Genomic DNA, 14573 nt, shown 5'->3' on the forward strand with positions numbered 1-14573 from the left:
TTTTGACCCCGTGTTAAAAAAAAAAAAAAGAAATAAAAAAAAATTATCAGTTGTGGAACTTGAAAATGGCTATTTATTTTGGGACCAAGTTTTTACTGGTACCATGAAAACAGTCACCCTAAATCAACACATTCCAACACGAGCAGCGTTCTGTGACGTCAGCTCCCTAAGCAGTTAAATCTGTGGTTTTCTTCTTCCAGAGCTGCACAAGATTGAGCAGCTTGGAGTGGGGAGGGCTGTAAACACAAGATATTAAAATATTAACATCCTTAAATGAAAATATACATGTACGCACATGCCTACACATTTATCTGAACTGTCAAGTGTGCAAAGCCAAAGTTCATAAACTCCCCACAACATGTATAAATTGACCCTGACATCGCCTCTGAGGCAGATTTTTGTCGTAACACTGGTCTTATGGAGGAGGGAATTCAAATATGAAAGTTGGGATAACCTTCCTAAAGTACTCACAAAATGAGAACTAGTACTTTATACCAGTTACTTTATACTTTTGTTCAAATCACAGGCTAAACCCAAACCTAAGCATCATCTTATAAACATAATAACCCTACAGGTACAATATCCCAGTAACAGTTCTGCATCCATACATCATCCAGTTTTATATTTGGTTTATATGTAAAAATATAATGTATTTTATATATTTATATATATTTTATATATATATATAAAGAGAGAGAGATGGACCGACTACTAGATAAGCAAAAAAATACATCAAGAAATAATTTCACACAAAGGAAATGGAATATGAGAGAGTTTAATTGCACTACAAGTGGTTTATAAACTGCTGTAATTAAACCTGCTTTCAGTAGTGCCTCAACAGGTCAGTGTTGCTGGTTGGTTACAAAGGTACTGCACTATCAAACACACTGGGAGGCAAAAATCTGTAGTTGTCTGTTGGTGGAGTCCCAAAACTTTGATCTTCCAAAATAAATCAGAACAGAATCTAACCCTGTTTTAGAGGTTCTTCTTGATAATGACTTAAAGCAAAGAGGGGAGTTCCTTCCCTATAGATAATATGGTAATTTTGGCCACTGTTTAGCATGTTAGTGATATAATTAATAAATACATAACATAATATAAAATATAGACATAATATATACAGAATATATTTATATGCAGAATATACTTATATTTAATGTAAAATGTAATTATTTTACATTAGGAAGAATTTTAATTTCACTACTATTTTTCTCTGTCTTTACACTTACCTTTGTGTCATGTTTTGAAAGGGGGCTCCACACTACAATCTTCATTAACACTGTCAAAACTGACATTAAACACATGCTTATTTTTAAACACATCCTTAAACACACAAAAAAAATCAGCAGGGCATAAGTATCTTTTAAATACTAAATGAAATGGAATGAATTTTAAAAGACTCTAAAGTGATTTCCAGTCAAGCCCATTAAAATTCCATCAAGGTATGGGCTTCAAGTTGGATCCTAAATAAGCCACAACTAGTTGACATGAAGCAGTTATTATCCAAAGTTTCTTCTTCTGCTGCACCCCTTTCAGGAAACAGAAAGGGATTTGTAAGCACAGGCACAATCTTTTGTATCTGAAAAAAAAATAGCAATTGAAAATATTATATTTATATTACATTTTCCTTAAGGAAAATGAATATGGTTAAATTGCACCAGGAAATACTAACAGACACTTTCAAATCCCACCACACTTAAAAGGGTCCAGATTTTTATTATCTCTGTGATAAGAGGAAGAGCAAATGCCCATGGGAATAAAGAGGAAGATCTCCATTTCCTTCATATTTTGCACTCTTGCAAGTGTGATAGCCCAGATTTTGTGATGCAGGATAAACAGGATGGCTTCCCATGTCCTGCAGAACTGGATAAAAACTATATGAATCCACAGAAATCAAAAAAGGTGGTAATAAAACTGCTTTGAATGCACAAGGGGCTGAGTAGGAAACAAGATCTCAATGAAGTCTTCAGTAAACTGTTTTTATTCTTTAATTAAATAATTGCTTAAGTAATTCTGCAATAAAGAATTAGAAGACTTGTTTCTTAAAGGCACTATCAATTTATCTACAAGCTTGACTTTGCACAAAACAGCAAAGAATAGGGATGGTTAACTGAAAGAAGAAAAATGGATCACTGTGCCTATTCTTCCAGTCACTCATTATCAAAGGTATATCTTCAAATAGACAACATTTCACTTTCCCACTGTGGTCTGGTTTGCTGTTGGGAAATAAAAAACCGGACAGAATCATCATTAAAATTAAGAACCACAGATACAGACAAGGGGTTAGTTACATCCACATTTAATTTATTGTCATCTGGCTGGATTTCAAGTCAATGACATGCATTTCAGGCATTGCAGGCTGTTTAGTACATTGGCCATCCACCATAAATAAAATCTGAGGCTGAAATCAATAGACCTGACATAAGCATAGCCCAGTTCTCACATCTGAGTTTTAGGAGGCTTCAAAACACAAAATGATAAGGGTTGATTAACAGTTATTAATGACGAGCCTGTAGGAAGGTGAGAGTCGTGAATGGGCCAGAAAATTTGGATGGGAATACTGTAGCTGAACTCTGACATCATCATGTGAGCTACCAAGAGATACAGAATTAAGTACACAAAGTGGCAACCTTCACTTTTACATGACATAGAAATTTATCAAACAAAAAGAACTTTTTATTTTTTTTTTTTTTTAAAAGAAAGGTGACTGGGCCTCAGGCAAAGCAATACAGTCTTTCTATTTTTACAGCAGAAAATTCAGTTCTTAAAAGCAGATGTCAAATTGAGTTGGGTATGTAGTAAGATATAGGATGTTTGGCTTAGTATAACACCCATCTAAAAGGAGACAGTTCACTTGGAACAGTTTACCTCCTTTTGCAAGGTAAGTTAACCAAAAAATCCTAAGTCACTATGGCCTTGGACACGTAGTCAAATCCTTCCGTGCTCTAGTAAGGTCTTTATTTAAGGTTGGAAATGAAGGTACCTTGCAGGGCTTTGGTGTCAGAACTCACTCCATGCCAGCTGACACCTGAATGTGCAGAGCAGCAGTGTGTCCAGCAGGCACCACACACCACATCTCACGTGTCAAGGCTGGGCCACTGGCACTCTTGGACTGCCCAGCAATAGGATTCCCCCCAGCTTGTCCAAATCATTTAACTGGCAAAAGTCCACAAGTCTGCTCCCAACAATAAATCCATGCCCCAGTTGGAGAGGAAGTCATTTGACTCAGTCAGTTGTCACTCCTTCCCCTCTGTCAGCACGTGGCTTTCTGAAGGATCTTCACTCGGTTGCACTCTCGACACGTCATTTCTCTCTCATCAGATCCCAAGGTAAGAGCTGCTCTAGCTCCATTTACCTTATCCAGCTCTCCCCATTGTCCATTCAAATCTGAAGAAGCCTTTTGAAGTCTCTCAGTCCTCTTTCCTTGCGTCAGGAAACCTTCGGGACAGCTTATAATCTATATAAGCACTAAGGCAGGACCACAAAATGAATCGTATTAATATAATTACAACCAGCAAAATCATCAAAAGGGCCGATTCCATATTTAAGCTAGAATAATGAGGTAATGTGAAAAAAAATACTCTGGGAGATCTAATTATATAATGCAGTATTCAGTTCTGCACGGCCAGCCCAGCAATTCCTCTAACATTCCAATCAAAGTGATCTCACTAGCATGTGAGAGAAGAGTCCAGCTGACAGATTTGGGACATGTAACGTACTATTTAGTCAAGAGGCCCCATGTGCTATTCATAAAGAATTAACAACTCTTATATTGACAATGACAGTATTGTCAGAAGACCTTTGGAAGGGGGGGGGGAAAAAAAACCTCCATAAACTCCGTCTCTGTGAAGTTGGACTTCTTTTTTTTTTTTTGCCCCTTTTTTCCAATGCTGATGTAATCTCCAAACATCTCCAGCAGCAGCTGCTCAGCGAAACCAGGCACCTTCTCCCTAGTCCCTTTCAGCAGCACACGCAGCACTTTCCAGCTCCCTCAAGACAATCAGGGCCTTTCTTTCACCAATTAGCTATCACTTCAAGAGTCCTGCGCTGTCCAACGAGCTCTTAAGAATGGTCTTTGCAGGAAACAACACTGGAGGAGCGTGGTTTTTTTTTTTTATTTTCCCCCTAGACAAATGAAAAGGGGAAGAAGGGAGAGAGAGGAGGGGGAGGGAAAAAGAAAAAAAGAAGCACAAGAAAACAAATCAGAACTCACAGAAGCTGTCCAAAATGCATCGCTCATTTAGTGCATCGACAGAAATGTCCTCGAGAGCCAAGGCCAGAGCAAAGCACACACACAAAAAAAACCGCTCCTACTTTCTCTGGGAGATAGTTTGTTTAGTTGAATATGTTAAAAAGGTTTTCATAGAAAGAAGTGCTCTCGTTACAGCAAGTCCCTGAGCTGTAGGAACTAAAGGGGAAAGAAACTCCTGTAGGATTATGCTCCATTTCCTTATTTGGCTCTCCAAATGTAAAGCAGCATTATTTGAAGGAGACATTGTAGGAAAGAACTCGGTTTAGCTCACTTTAAATATAGATGGCTTGATGAAATGAGTAATTACTGGAACTGCTACGATCTTTTCAAACTTACTCCACCAGCAAGCTCCTTTCCCCAGAAACCGCACTTTCCGCCTAAAAAAGAAATGAGAGCCTGATTCAGAAATGTAAAGCTCTGGGAATTCTACTTTCTTTTTCCTTTAAAATCAGGGAATAGGTACAGTAATACCTTGAGGTCCCTGTAGATGCCAAGGCCTCGTCAGAATTAGTACAACTCCAGGATCCAATTCAAGAAGAAAACAAGGAACTTTTATAGATGTTTAAGCAATTCCTTGCCTGGGCCTGGACAAGTAGAGCTGTGGAGGCAGAAACGGGAAGGATCAGCAGTAAGTGAAAGGACTTGGATGTGGTCCAAGCAATAGCCTGGCTACTTCCCTGATTTTCAAAAATTCTGCATTAAACCAAATGTCATACCAAAATACTGACTGCCAGTATTCTCTCAAAGTGCCATTTTCTGGTCAAATTTGTCCTTGATTGGGGTAACCTCATGAGAGTCAACACATTGCCTTCTACAAGGCCAACACATACATTTACGTTGCAATTAAAAATAAAAATAGCCTGTTCCCTTTTATTGACTGTGTATCAGAAGCAAAGCCCTGGGCTTTGTAAACAGTTAAAAGGCACAGCAAAGCAAATACTCTGAGGGGTTTCAGGAGTTTCTTTGCACTAATGGGTTCTCTCACCTACCACATGGATTTTTTTAATGGAGTTGGAAAGCGTCAGAACTGATCAGAATGCTTAGAGGGAAAGAAAGTCTGATGTATTACCCCACATGCATTTATGAAGGAATGTGAATCCACTCAAATTCCTCTGCACAGGAAGGCTCAACCAAGGGATGGGTACACACAGTGAGGATTAAGAAGGAATCTTTGTGGACGTACACTGAACAATGAGCGTCTTTTTTATACCTACGGATCTCAAAAGATGCTGAGTTTAAAGGGACTGCTCCTTTCAACTAGCAAAGATTTTTGCTGAAAAAATGCAGCAGGCTGGAGAGTACAAACATATCCACACATATATATGTTACTGGGGCCACCTACAGTCACAGGAAAAAGGATGAAATGGACCCAAAAGGTGTATCAGCTTGCCCTAAAGCGAGATCAACTACGCCATTCCTGACAGCTGTTTCTCTAACCTGTTTCTTTTTTATGAGACCGACATCCACACAGATGAGAAGAAAGGAAATCATCATCTCACCTGAAGAGGATTTCAGCAGGAAAAACAGTTTGACAAACTGTTCAGTGGCTCTACCTGCTACAACACAACCACTGTCAGCTCCAGCCAGGGGCTCTACATTACAGACACACTTGGGCAGCTGGCTCACTTTGTAGCTGTAAAATAACAGCTAATAACATTAGCCAGTAACATAATAATTATAATAGTAATACATAATTAGCTAATAACATAAAATAGCAAATGTACTGGTTGAGGTAATGACATCTGCCTTTATCCACAAAAAATACCTGTCCACCTGGAGGGATGTCACTGGATGCACCTGAAAGTTCCTCTTTGGTGACAACCATCTTCCTTCCCTCCGGTGCAATCCTGCTGGAAACCACCAGCAGGATTTTAACCAATTCCCACGTGAGCTAGCGGGGCTGTCAAGTAATCCAGCACATCCCATGCCCTGGCCACCAGCTCCAGCCCAATCCACCCGCAGACACAATCCCGGCGGCTACTTAAGGGCACGTGAGGAATGAACTGGGGGGTTCCTCCCGGTGCCAAGCGAACAGGTGCCTCCTCCCCGGGGCTCACAAGTGCTTCTCAGCCCTGAGAGGTGTCAAAGCCGGAACAGAAAGCGCACATCCCTGGCGCCTGGCAGCGGGACAGGCTGGGGACAGGCTCACACAAAGCCGGGGAACGGCAGCTCCGCATGCCACGGCTGTCGGCTTGGCACTCCCCGGCGGGGCTGCGGTTGTTCACACGGAGGAATGCTGCTGGGCATGGAAGGGCAGCGCTTTCCTGCTTGGATTTCACTTCTCAGGGCAGATTTCCTCCCACAGAAAATCCGTGGCACAGCACAGGCAAGACGAATCTATGCGCCGGATGAAAACTGGCGCGGCCGGGTTTGGGAAAAGGCCGTTTAACACGGATGGTTGTTCTTCCTTTCCTTGTAAAGCCTTTTGGGAACGAGCGAGGAAAAGCACTATGCAAAGCCTATATATCGATAATCGCTATTTGGATTTTCCAAAATTTTTACTTTTTCACACACAACAGATGTTCCTGGAGCCGTTTTTTTTAATGGTTTGCCTTTTTGGAGAATGTGTGTCGTATCACCAATAAAAGCATCCTCTCTGTTCAGAGTTTATTTTGTTAAAATCACTTCTCAACTAGTCATCTCCCTAGAGAGCAATGGCATGATAGAACAGTATTCCTGATGGATGATATTTTATTACTAACATATGTTTTCATCACATAACCAACATTATTACCCTGTTCTGTTACAACTATTTATTAAAAAATCCTCTAATTTGGAACTATTTTTAAAATTCCATATTTTTCTTTTAAATTAGTACATAATTAATTATCCCGGTAATCAGTGCCCATTGAAGGGTAGTTTGGCAAAAATAATTATGTATTATGCAGTTCTGTTGACTTTAAAATGTAAGGCAACAGGTTTCACATCTAATTTTCCAGTTCCCCTACAAAGCAGTCTATCTCCTAAAATATCACTACATTCCTGAAATTTCAAAATATCAAGTGTAGCTACACGTGACAAAGCAGAGAATACAACAATAATCAATCACAAAACACCCCCTGTTGCCATCAGTTTGAAATATATCCCAAAACATTAATAAATTAAAATTAAAAAAATAGAATATTTTACTTACTGCATTTTGCCACGCATTCAAAACTCAGGATATGTCACAAATGAAAACAGCAAATAGTTGCAGTAGTTGGCATGGCTAACAAGAAGTTCCCAGTTCTTTGTTAAGAGAAAAAGAAAAATTCAAGACCAGCACTTATCTCTCAGAATCATGTGCCTTCTACAGTTATCAGAGTCAAAAAGGCACCTTGCTCCAGTTTGCATATGTGAAATCTCCTGAACAAGCATTCCACATCACACTGGAAACAAAATGCCAGTTCAAAAGAGCCAGATCAAGGTCTTCACAGCTTTAGAGGACAAAACCTGACATTCAAAGCCAACTCCTGCTTCAAATAGGTTGTGATAACACGCACATATCAAGATCATTCCATGTTGCATGGAGCCAAAGCAAAGTCAACACCTGCCCCACTGCTTTTCTACTGGAAAATCCCCAGCAGAATCCCACCACAGTCAGTTCAACATGCCCGTTTCCACGATCAAGAAAAACAAGGACAGAAATCAGTTACTACATTTATTACGTATTTCTTCCCTCAAGACTATTTTCAGTGTCCATAAAACCAGAAGTATTTGTAAAACTCCCGCTCATCCTCAAAGGCCTCGCAGTCAAAACTGAAATTCAATCGCAGAAGAAAGGGCACAGATTGCAGGGAAAAAAAAAAACATAATGAAAGTGAGGGGAAAGGGTTAGGAGAAAATGAAGCAAAACTTATAAATCAGTCTTAAAAGTCATTACCTGAAGACATCTGTATTTCAAAATACAGACTTGATGAGACCTCTGCAGTTATGGAGCTGCCATTCCATGATCACCTCCGTATGCTGCTGGATGTGGCCATACTCAGCAGTAGATATTTTGGTTCCCTTTCATTTACAGGAATTTCTTCTTAGGAATGTGATTAGAACATGACCTGGTAGTAGCAGAATAGATCACACATGTGCCATTGATACTTAGTCATATCAATTAAATAAAAGTTTCATAATATCCAAAGTGTCCACCTAATTGTGAACAAACATAAAAATACAAACATATTTAGCGACTCAAAGGAAAAAACCTAGAACAAATATTTAGGATTTATGTTACAAAGTTCAGAATAGTTGAGTAGTTCACATAAATTCAGGAGAGAATTTGATTAGTATTATTTTGGACAAAACAGTGTTTCAACTGAAACATCAGTTTTTCAAACACAGAAGTCTGGCCAAACGTGCTTCAGTTTTGACAAAATATTTGTCAAGAGCTGCTTTTCAGATCCATTAAATTCAAGATCAGTACAAAACAGACACTCTCCAAACATTATACAGCCAAGGCACTCATGCATAAAACCACAGTTTGAGTCTTTTGACAAGTGCTGTGGTCACCTATCTCTGGGCTATTCCCACGTCTCACTTGACTTAAAAAACCTTTTTTTCCTTCTCACTGTGCACAAACCAGATTGGGACCTCCAGAAATGTCACAGGATGGAAAACTCCCTTCCCTCTTGTCTGTAACTCCACACCTTTGGTAGATTTGAGGGGGCTGCTGCAGGCTCCGTTTCCTCTGGTTTCACTTGGATGATGCTCCTCCTGTGCTCTACCAAAAACAGATCAAAACCTGCCTCTGGTTTACAATTAAATTTGGGTTTCCTGTGCATCCTTTGTTTTGAAAGCATAAGCCAGTTTAGAGGGAAGCAAACAATGACACAACTGCCATTTTCCTACAAGGTCCATGATGTGAAAAGCTTTGCTAAACAGCGATTTAAACTCTCTTAAACTTATCACAAGCAAAATGTGCTTTGGCGAACTACAGACCTTGGAAAGAACTTGAAGATTATATCACACCACCCCTAAAATGCAGTTATTGAAAAGGACCGTCATCCTCTGTGCGTGATGGAAGGTAAACATTTCACATGCTGCACTGACACAGCTCCAAACCTCATTTTTCCATTTAAAAATGAAAGCCGGGCATTCAGCAAACTGCATTGTGTTTCGAAGAAGTTTTTCATTCTACTAGCAGGTTATCCTGCTTACTTTTAAAGTCTCTTTGCACACAAAAAGAAGGGGAGCTGGGGCAAAGAAGGAAAGAAAAGAGTCCATTTGAAAAAATTACACTGCTAGATTACAAGAGTTGAAAGCTGGTATGTAACTTTGCTCCGGGTGATCAAACTGCTAATCAGGAATGCTGTCGGGAACAGAATGGAATTCCAAATAAATTAGCCATGTCCAAGAAGCCAATACAACACAGGATTAAGGCTCACAAAGAAAACAAATTTATTCAGCCTACTTTATCAGAATTCTTAATAACGTGTACTAGTTTTTCTCATCGCAGTCTAAGCTCTTCCACCGGAACAGTGGGGAGAAGGAAAAACGAGTCACACTTCATAAATCTACTTGCACAGACACCTAAAAATGTTATGTAGAGCAAGACACACAATACCATTATATACATACACACATATGCTTATCACAGCCACAGTAGAAACGTGCCTATTTATTTCCCCCAGTTTATTTTCAAGGCACCTGACCAAAGAAAAGACACCACACACTTCCGTGAAAACCTACAAAGCTGAAGGAAAAGTTCGGAGCTGCATGGATCTCCACGCCAAAATGAGCTTCAGTACCACAGTATATGAACCACTGAATTGAATAACCAACTACAGAAATAAATCTCTCTCCTGTGTGACCATCCCATGCGTCACATTTTTTATCAAGTGTAAAGAGAAAAACTCCTGTGTCCACACACCGCAGTGCTGCGGCTGAGGTACTGTCTGCAACTCAAAGCATATTCTATTTTCACCTCTGACAGCATCCCAGAGAAACCATTCATGATAGTTTATGCCAAAATCACAGGAAAATTAAAAGATGTGCTGAAGTTTCTGCTTTTCCTTGAATTGGGATTTTAATCTTGATGGGACTGGTTTTCCTCACCTGTGAAACAGAGATTCTGACAGCTTCTTGTCTATGCAGTGATTTGAAGACAGAACTAGATTTTCTGAAGCGTTTTAGTAAAAATAAAATTTTTAAAAAAAGAGAGATGAAGTACTTCTTGCTGAATCTAGACATGTAGAGTGAAACTGTCCAGTGACACCAGAGCATGGCTTCTGAAAAAAAAAAATAAGTAAATCATAAACATATTCTAACTTCCAGCCATCCATTGTCCAGCACAGTTATCCACTGGAAAATAAGAGACTGAGCACAGCACTGCTTGCATTTACATGACTTTGCCACGTTACCTTGAGAATCTGTGTGTGCCTGGGTTTCCTGTAATAAAATTCACCAAGCAAGCCACAGGTTGAGTGTGAGTGTTGGGGATTTGTTTGTCTGCGGGTTCCCAGCCATGGCACTGCCCTGCTTTCCAGGTGACCAAACTGCACCAGCAGTTTGATACACGTGGTTAGTGAGTTAGGTGTTTTCTAAAGAATTTTTGTCCCAGGTAAAGGGGGACTCCCCGTAAAACACCATTTGTGCCCCCTTCCTTTCCCACAATGAAACAAATTAAATTCTATTTACCACTATCACTATAAGCATCTTAATCAAGCACAAAAGCACACATTTTACCAAGTGTGACTTAGATTTTTTTTTTGGTCAAGTGTTTTTTTCTGACCTGTAAGAAGATATTTGCACAAATATGGAAAGAAAAGCATATATATCCCCAAATGGAAATGCATCTCCAGAGAGCAGGGGGCAAAGGATGAAAGCCATTGCTGTACCATCAAGACATGACTGGAAGGGTTCTGCCTATACCCTGATGCCTCCATTAGATGTACATTAAGAAAACATTTGATTTTAGCAAAATGCATTTAAATGAAATACAAACTGTGTTGTTTTCTCAGAAAAATAAACCAACAAAGCAATATGCACCAACAAAACTTTTCACGAGGCCCAAGGAAGAAAAAAGTATTGATTTTCATTTTCAAAAGGGTCTCTCCTTAGATAGAAAACGAATTTTTACGATTAACTACTGAAAGAAATGCTTTCATTCAGTGAACAGCAGAACAAGACATTTTGCCAGCTAAAACTATTTGCCAGAGCTTTAGGACACATTCATTTGAGATAATTGTGGCAAAAATGAACCACTGATCTGAAAAAACGTTACCTTGTTCTACCTTGATGTGCCAAACAGGGCTGTGTATGCCCTGCATTAATGGATGATTCAGGGGCTCAAGCTCAGCACACGTGCAAGCACTTGAAGAACTGGGGTAGATTTCTCCATTTCCAGGACACAGACCCTGGATTTCTGAGGGAAGAAAAGGAGGATGACTGCTGGCAGCGAGCAGCTCCACTTACCCGCTCTTGGTTGGTCGTAGGCCAACGAGATGCATTCTGGGTTACCACATTCAATATTTGCCCTTGCAAAATAATGCCATAAATTACAGTTTGATCAGCAAGTGCGCTCCTCTCGTACCCTAAAAACGGTATTCTTGAGGTACATCTGAGATTTATTTTTATTTTCTCCCTTTTCAAACCACAGAAAATAAAGCCAGTGGGTGAAAGGTAACTGTATCACTTCACAGACACAAGCTGCCCTCTGATTACAACTAATTAAGATATTCAGCAGCCTTAAAACAATACCTTTTTTTAATCAATGTACCCAGACGGCATTCACAGCTTTTTGAGATGACAAATGCCCTTTGAAGGAGTTAATAGGCAAAGGTTTGTACTGGCAATGAATAGGGCTACCTTTAATTGATCCAAGAGCCTTAGAGAGCCGTCTTATAGCGTGATGATGTATTTGGGTTGCAAGTAGGCCAAAATAAGCATAAAGAAAATCTGTAAGACCATGAGACCTTTCATTTTTTTCATTGCAGGGAGGGAAGGGCCGGGGGAGAGGCGGGGGGGAACTGCTGGGGAAAATGAGAGAACTATGATGGGGTTATCTTTGTGCTCTGGCACTTAAAATAGATAAAAACGAGAGAAATTTTGAGGAAAAGAGAGGAAGTGATCAGGCCATAATTCTGAGAATAAACGTCAAGATGTACGGAAATGTACAAAACAAGGCTTCTTCAGAAAAAAAAGAAAAAAAAAACATGAAAAAAAGAGGAGATGACCTAATGGTATAAAGAAACATTGATTAAAGAAATACCCAGAGGGAGAAAGATATTCCATCAGCTTTAACAAACACTGCATGGCCCTGCATTCCCTCTTAACTTTTCAAGTAAGGGAAGAAAAAGAAATATCTGTAGAAAAGGCAGTCACATGGATCCATTTATAATTTTCTCCTAATTCTTTGCTCATCTTTTTGCATGGTTTTGTTCAAGATGTACAGGAAATGTGCACACAAGAAGTGACTCACAAAATTAAACATGATGGATTAGCAGTAAGCATTCTACCCTGAGCAGCCAAAGAAGAAACAAAAAAATCATTTTTATAAGGAATACAAAATCCATTTAGTCATGTTTTTTCTTGATGAGACTGATTGTACACTAATATTGCCTAGTAATGACAAAACTAGTCTATCTGTACTTCCAGTAGCCTTTCATAAAAAACTTAATTTTGGCAGAATCCCTTCCTCATAGAGCAAAAGCTAAACAGATTTCCTTGAACTTTCCCAGGTGCAAACTTCAAGCCAAGGTAGAATTTTTCTGGAATTTTTCTGAGGCAAATCAGACAAGAAAATTCCTAGACTAGAAGACTATTTTAAAATGGAATTACTGCGTAAGCATATTATCATATTATCCATAACTCTGTAAAAAAAAAATCAAATAGAGACATGTTGGGGTCTGAGATTATCTTAGAAGACAGATATAGGAGGAGCCAGGAAAAAGGTTGACATTGTTCATTAAAAATAAAAAAAGCAGAGCAATAAAATATCCATATCTATGCATCCAGATGCATTAGGAAAAGTAAGTCAAGTCCACTTTCAATTTGGAATGGGAACAGACAAGCTGTTCTCAAATCCTGCTCATCCTCTTCATCCCAGAGCCATGAATGAGCCCTCTTCCAGCAGCCACTAAACAGAAAAAAGTACAAAGTCTTCATTGTGGTCTGGGTGAAAATGAAGAAAGACTGAACTTACCCCTGTAAGACAAAATAGCTCAGATAGGATTCTTCAAAGAACAACACATTCCCATTGGGAATATTTGCCTCCTGTGAGTTTTCCTCTGTGGCACAAAGTTCTGAGGAAAAGAACAGATAAAAACTTCATGTCATAACTTCCAGACATTTTCCTAATTAAGCCCCCATCACCAAGCACCACAGAATTAGAACCATACCAAGGTAAGCACCAGCTGCATCCTTCAAAAACCCCCTCACTTCAAGGCACAAACGAGCAGATCAGGAGAACCAGGGCACGTGGACAGTTTAAATAACACTAATAAGTATTGTTGTTGTTGTTGTTGTTGTTACTTTGAGAAAGCCTTCTCCTTGTTCCTTTCACTTTCAGTTCAGATTCTTAGACTTTTCCTTTGTAATTTAAAGCTAAAAGATTTCCTTCCACTATATCAGGTTACATGTACATTCTAGCCACCATGAGTTTTCTAAAAATAAATAAATAAATAAATAAATAAAAAATTAGGAACTGCAAGGGTGTCTAAAGGACGTCAAGTCCTTCGGGAACACTTCAAAACCAACTGCTTTTTGTGCAGAGAACAGCAGGTGGATTGCCCATGCCATTCTTCCAGAGCATGGTGAAGCACCCGTGTTTTATAAAACAGAAGTCAACCCTGTCAAAAATAACCATGTCCAGTAGCTTGCTATTTGACAGAAAAAAAATAAAAGGTCCCTTCCAATGCAAACTGCTTTAGGATTCTATTCCATGAAGTGGTATAATCAGCCTATTTGTGGGACACTCCATGCTATTGAAGATCATATTTTCACTCCTGCCTTTATGGACAGAAAAAGAGCCAACATTCAAATCCTGTTCACACATGCTCACTGAAGAACACACTGGGACAGAAAGGCACTTCTGTGGCAAATACCAGCAAAATCTGAGCTGTTTTCCCAAATCAAGCCTAAAATACATTTTATAGCTCTGTTTACACAGGGACAAAACACATCCCACCTGGAAGCAAGTGGGAGCTGGTTACCGAGGGCACACTAAGGAGCATGGTAGGAGGGCATCTCCTCACAGACTCAAACTGACCACCAATGCAACAGCAAAATCGTGAGAATCCCATATACACACACTTATCTTTGACCAAAGATATACTGATGGGAAACTGAGGCATAGAAAGCCTGAGCGGAAATGAAGCCTGATTGTCCAACCTGCATCTATTTGACAGAT

The 14573-nt window shown here is 39.4% G+C and overlaps 1 protein-coding gene across 2 annotated transcripts; it reads right to left on the minus strand.

Moving 5' to 3' along the window:
* Window positions 1-2283: 2283 nt before the first annotated feature.
* On the minus strand, window positions 2284-13417 carry SMIM38 (small integral membrane protein 38). Of its 2 annotated transcripts, none has more exons than XM_029963824.1 (4): window positions 13368-13417; window positions 4724-4850; window positions 4524-4629; window positions 2284-4125 (listed from the first exon to the last, which is right to left on the minus strand). In XM_029963824.1, exon 4 carries the CDS (start codon window positions 3540-3542, stop codon window positions 3411-3413), a length of 132 nt encoding a protein of 43 aa, XP_029819684.1. In that variant the 5' UTR covers window positions 3543-4125; window positions 4524-4629; window positions 4724-4850; window positions 13368-13417; the 3' UTR covers window positions 2284-3410. The 2 variants fall into 2 exon arrangements, with proteins under 2 accessions (XP_029819684.1, XP_029819683.1); XM_029963823.1 differs by lacking the exon at window positions 13368-13417 and adding an exon at window positions 5752-5985.
* Between the last annotated feature and the right edge of the window lie 1156 nt (window positions 13418-14573).

Source organism: Manacus vitellinus, unplaced genomic scaffold (genome assembly GCF_001715985.3).
Source record: "Manacus vitellinus isolate BGI_N305 unplaced genomic scaffold, ASM171598v3 scaffold_63_pilon, whole genome shotgun sequence".
NCBI classification, from domain to species: domain Eukaryota; kingdom Metazoa; phylum Chordata; class Aves; order Passeriformes; family Pipridae; genus Manacus; species Manacus vitellinus.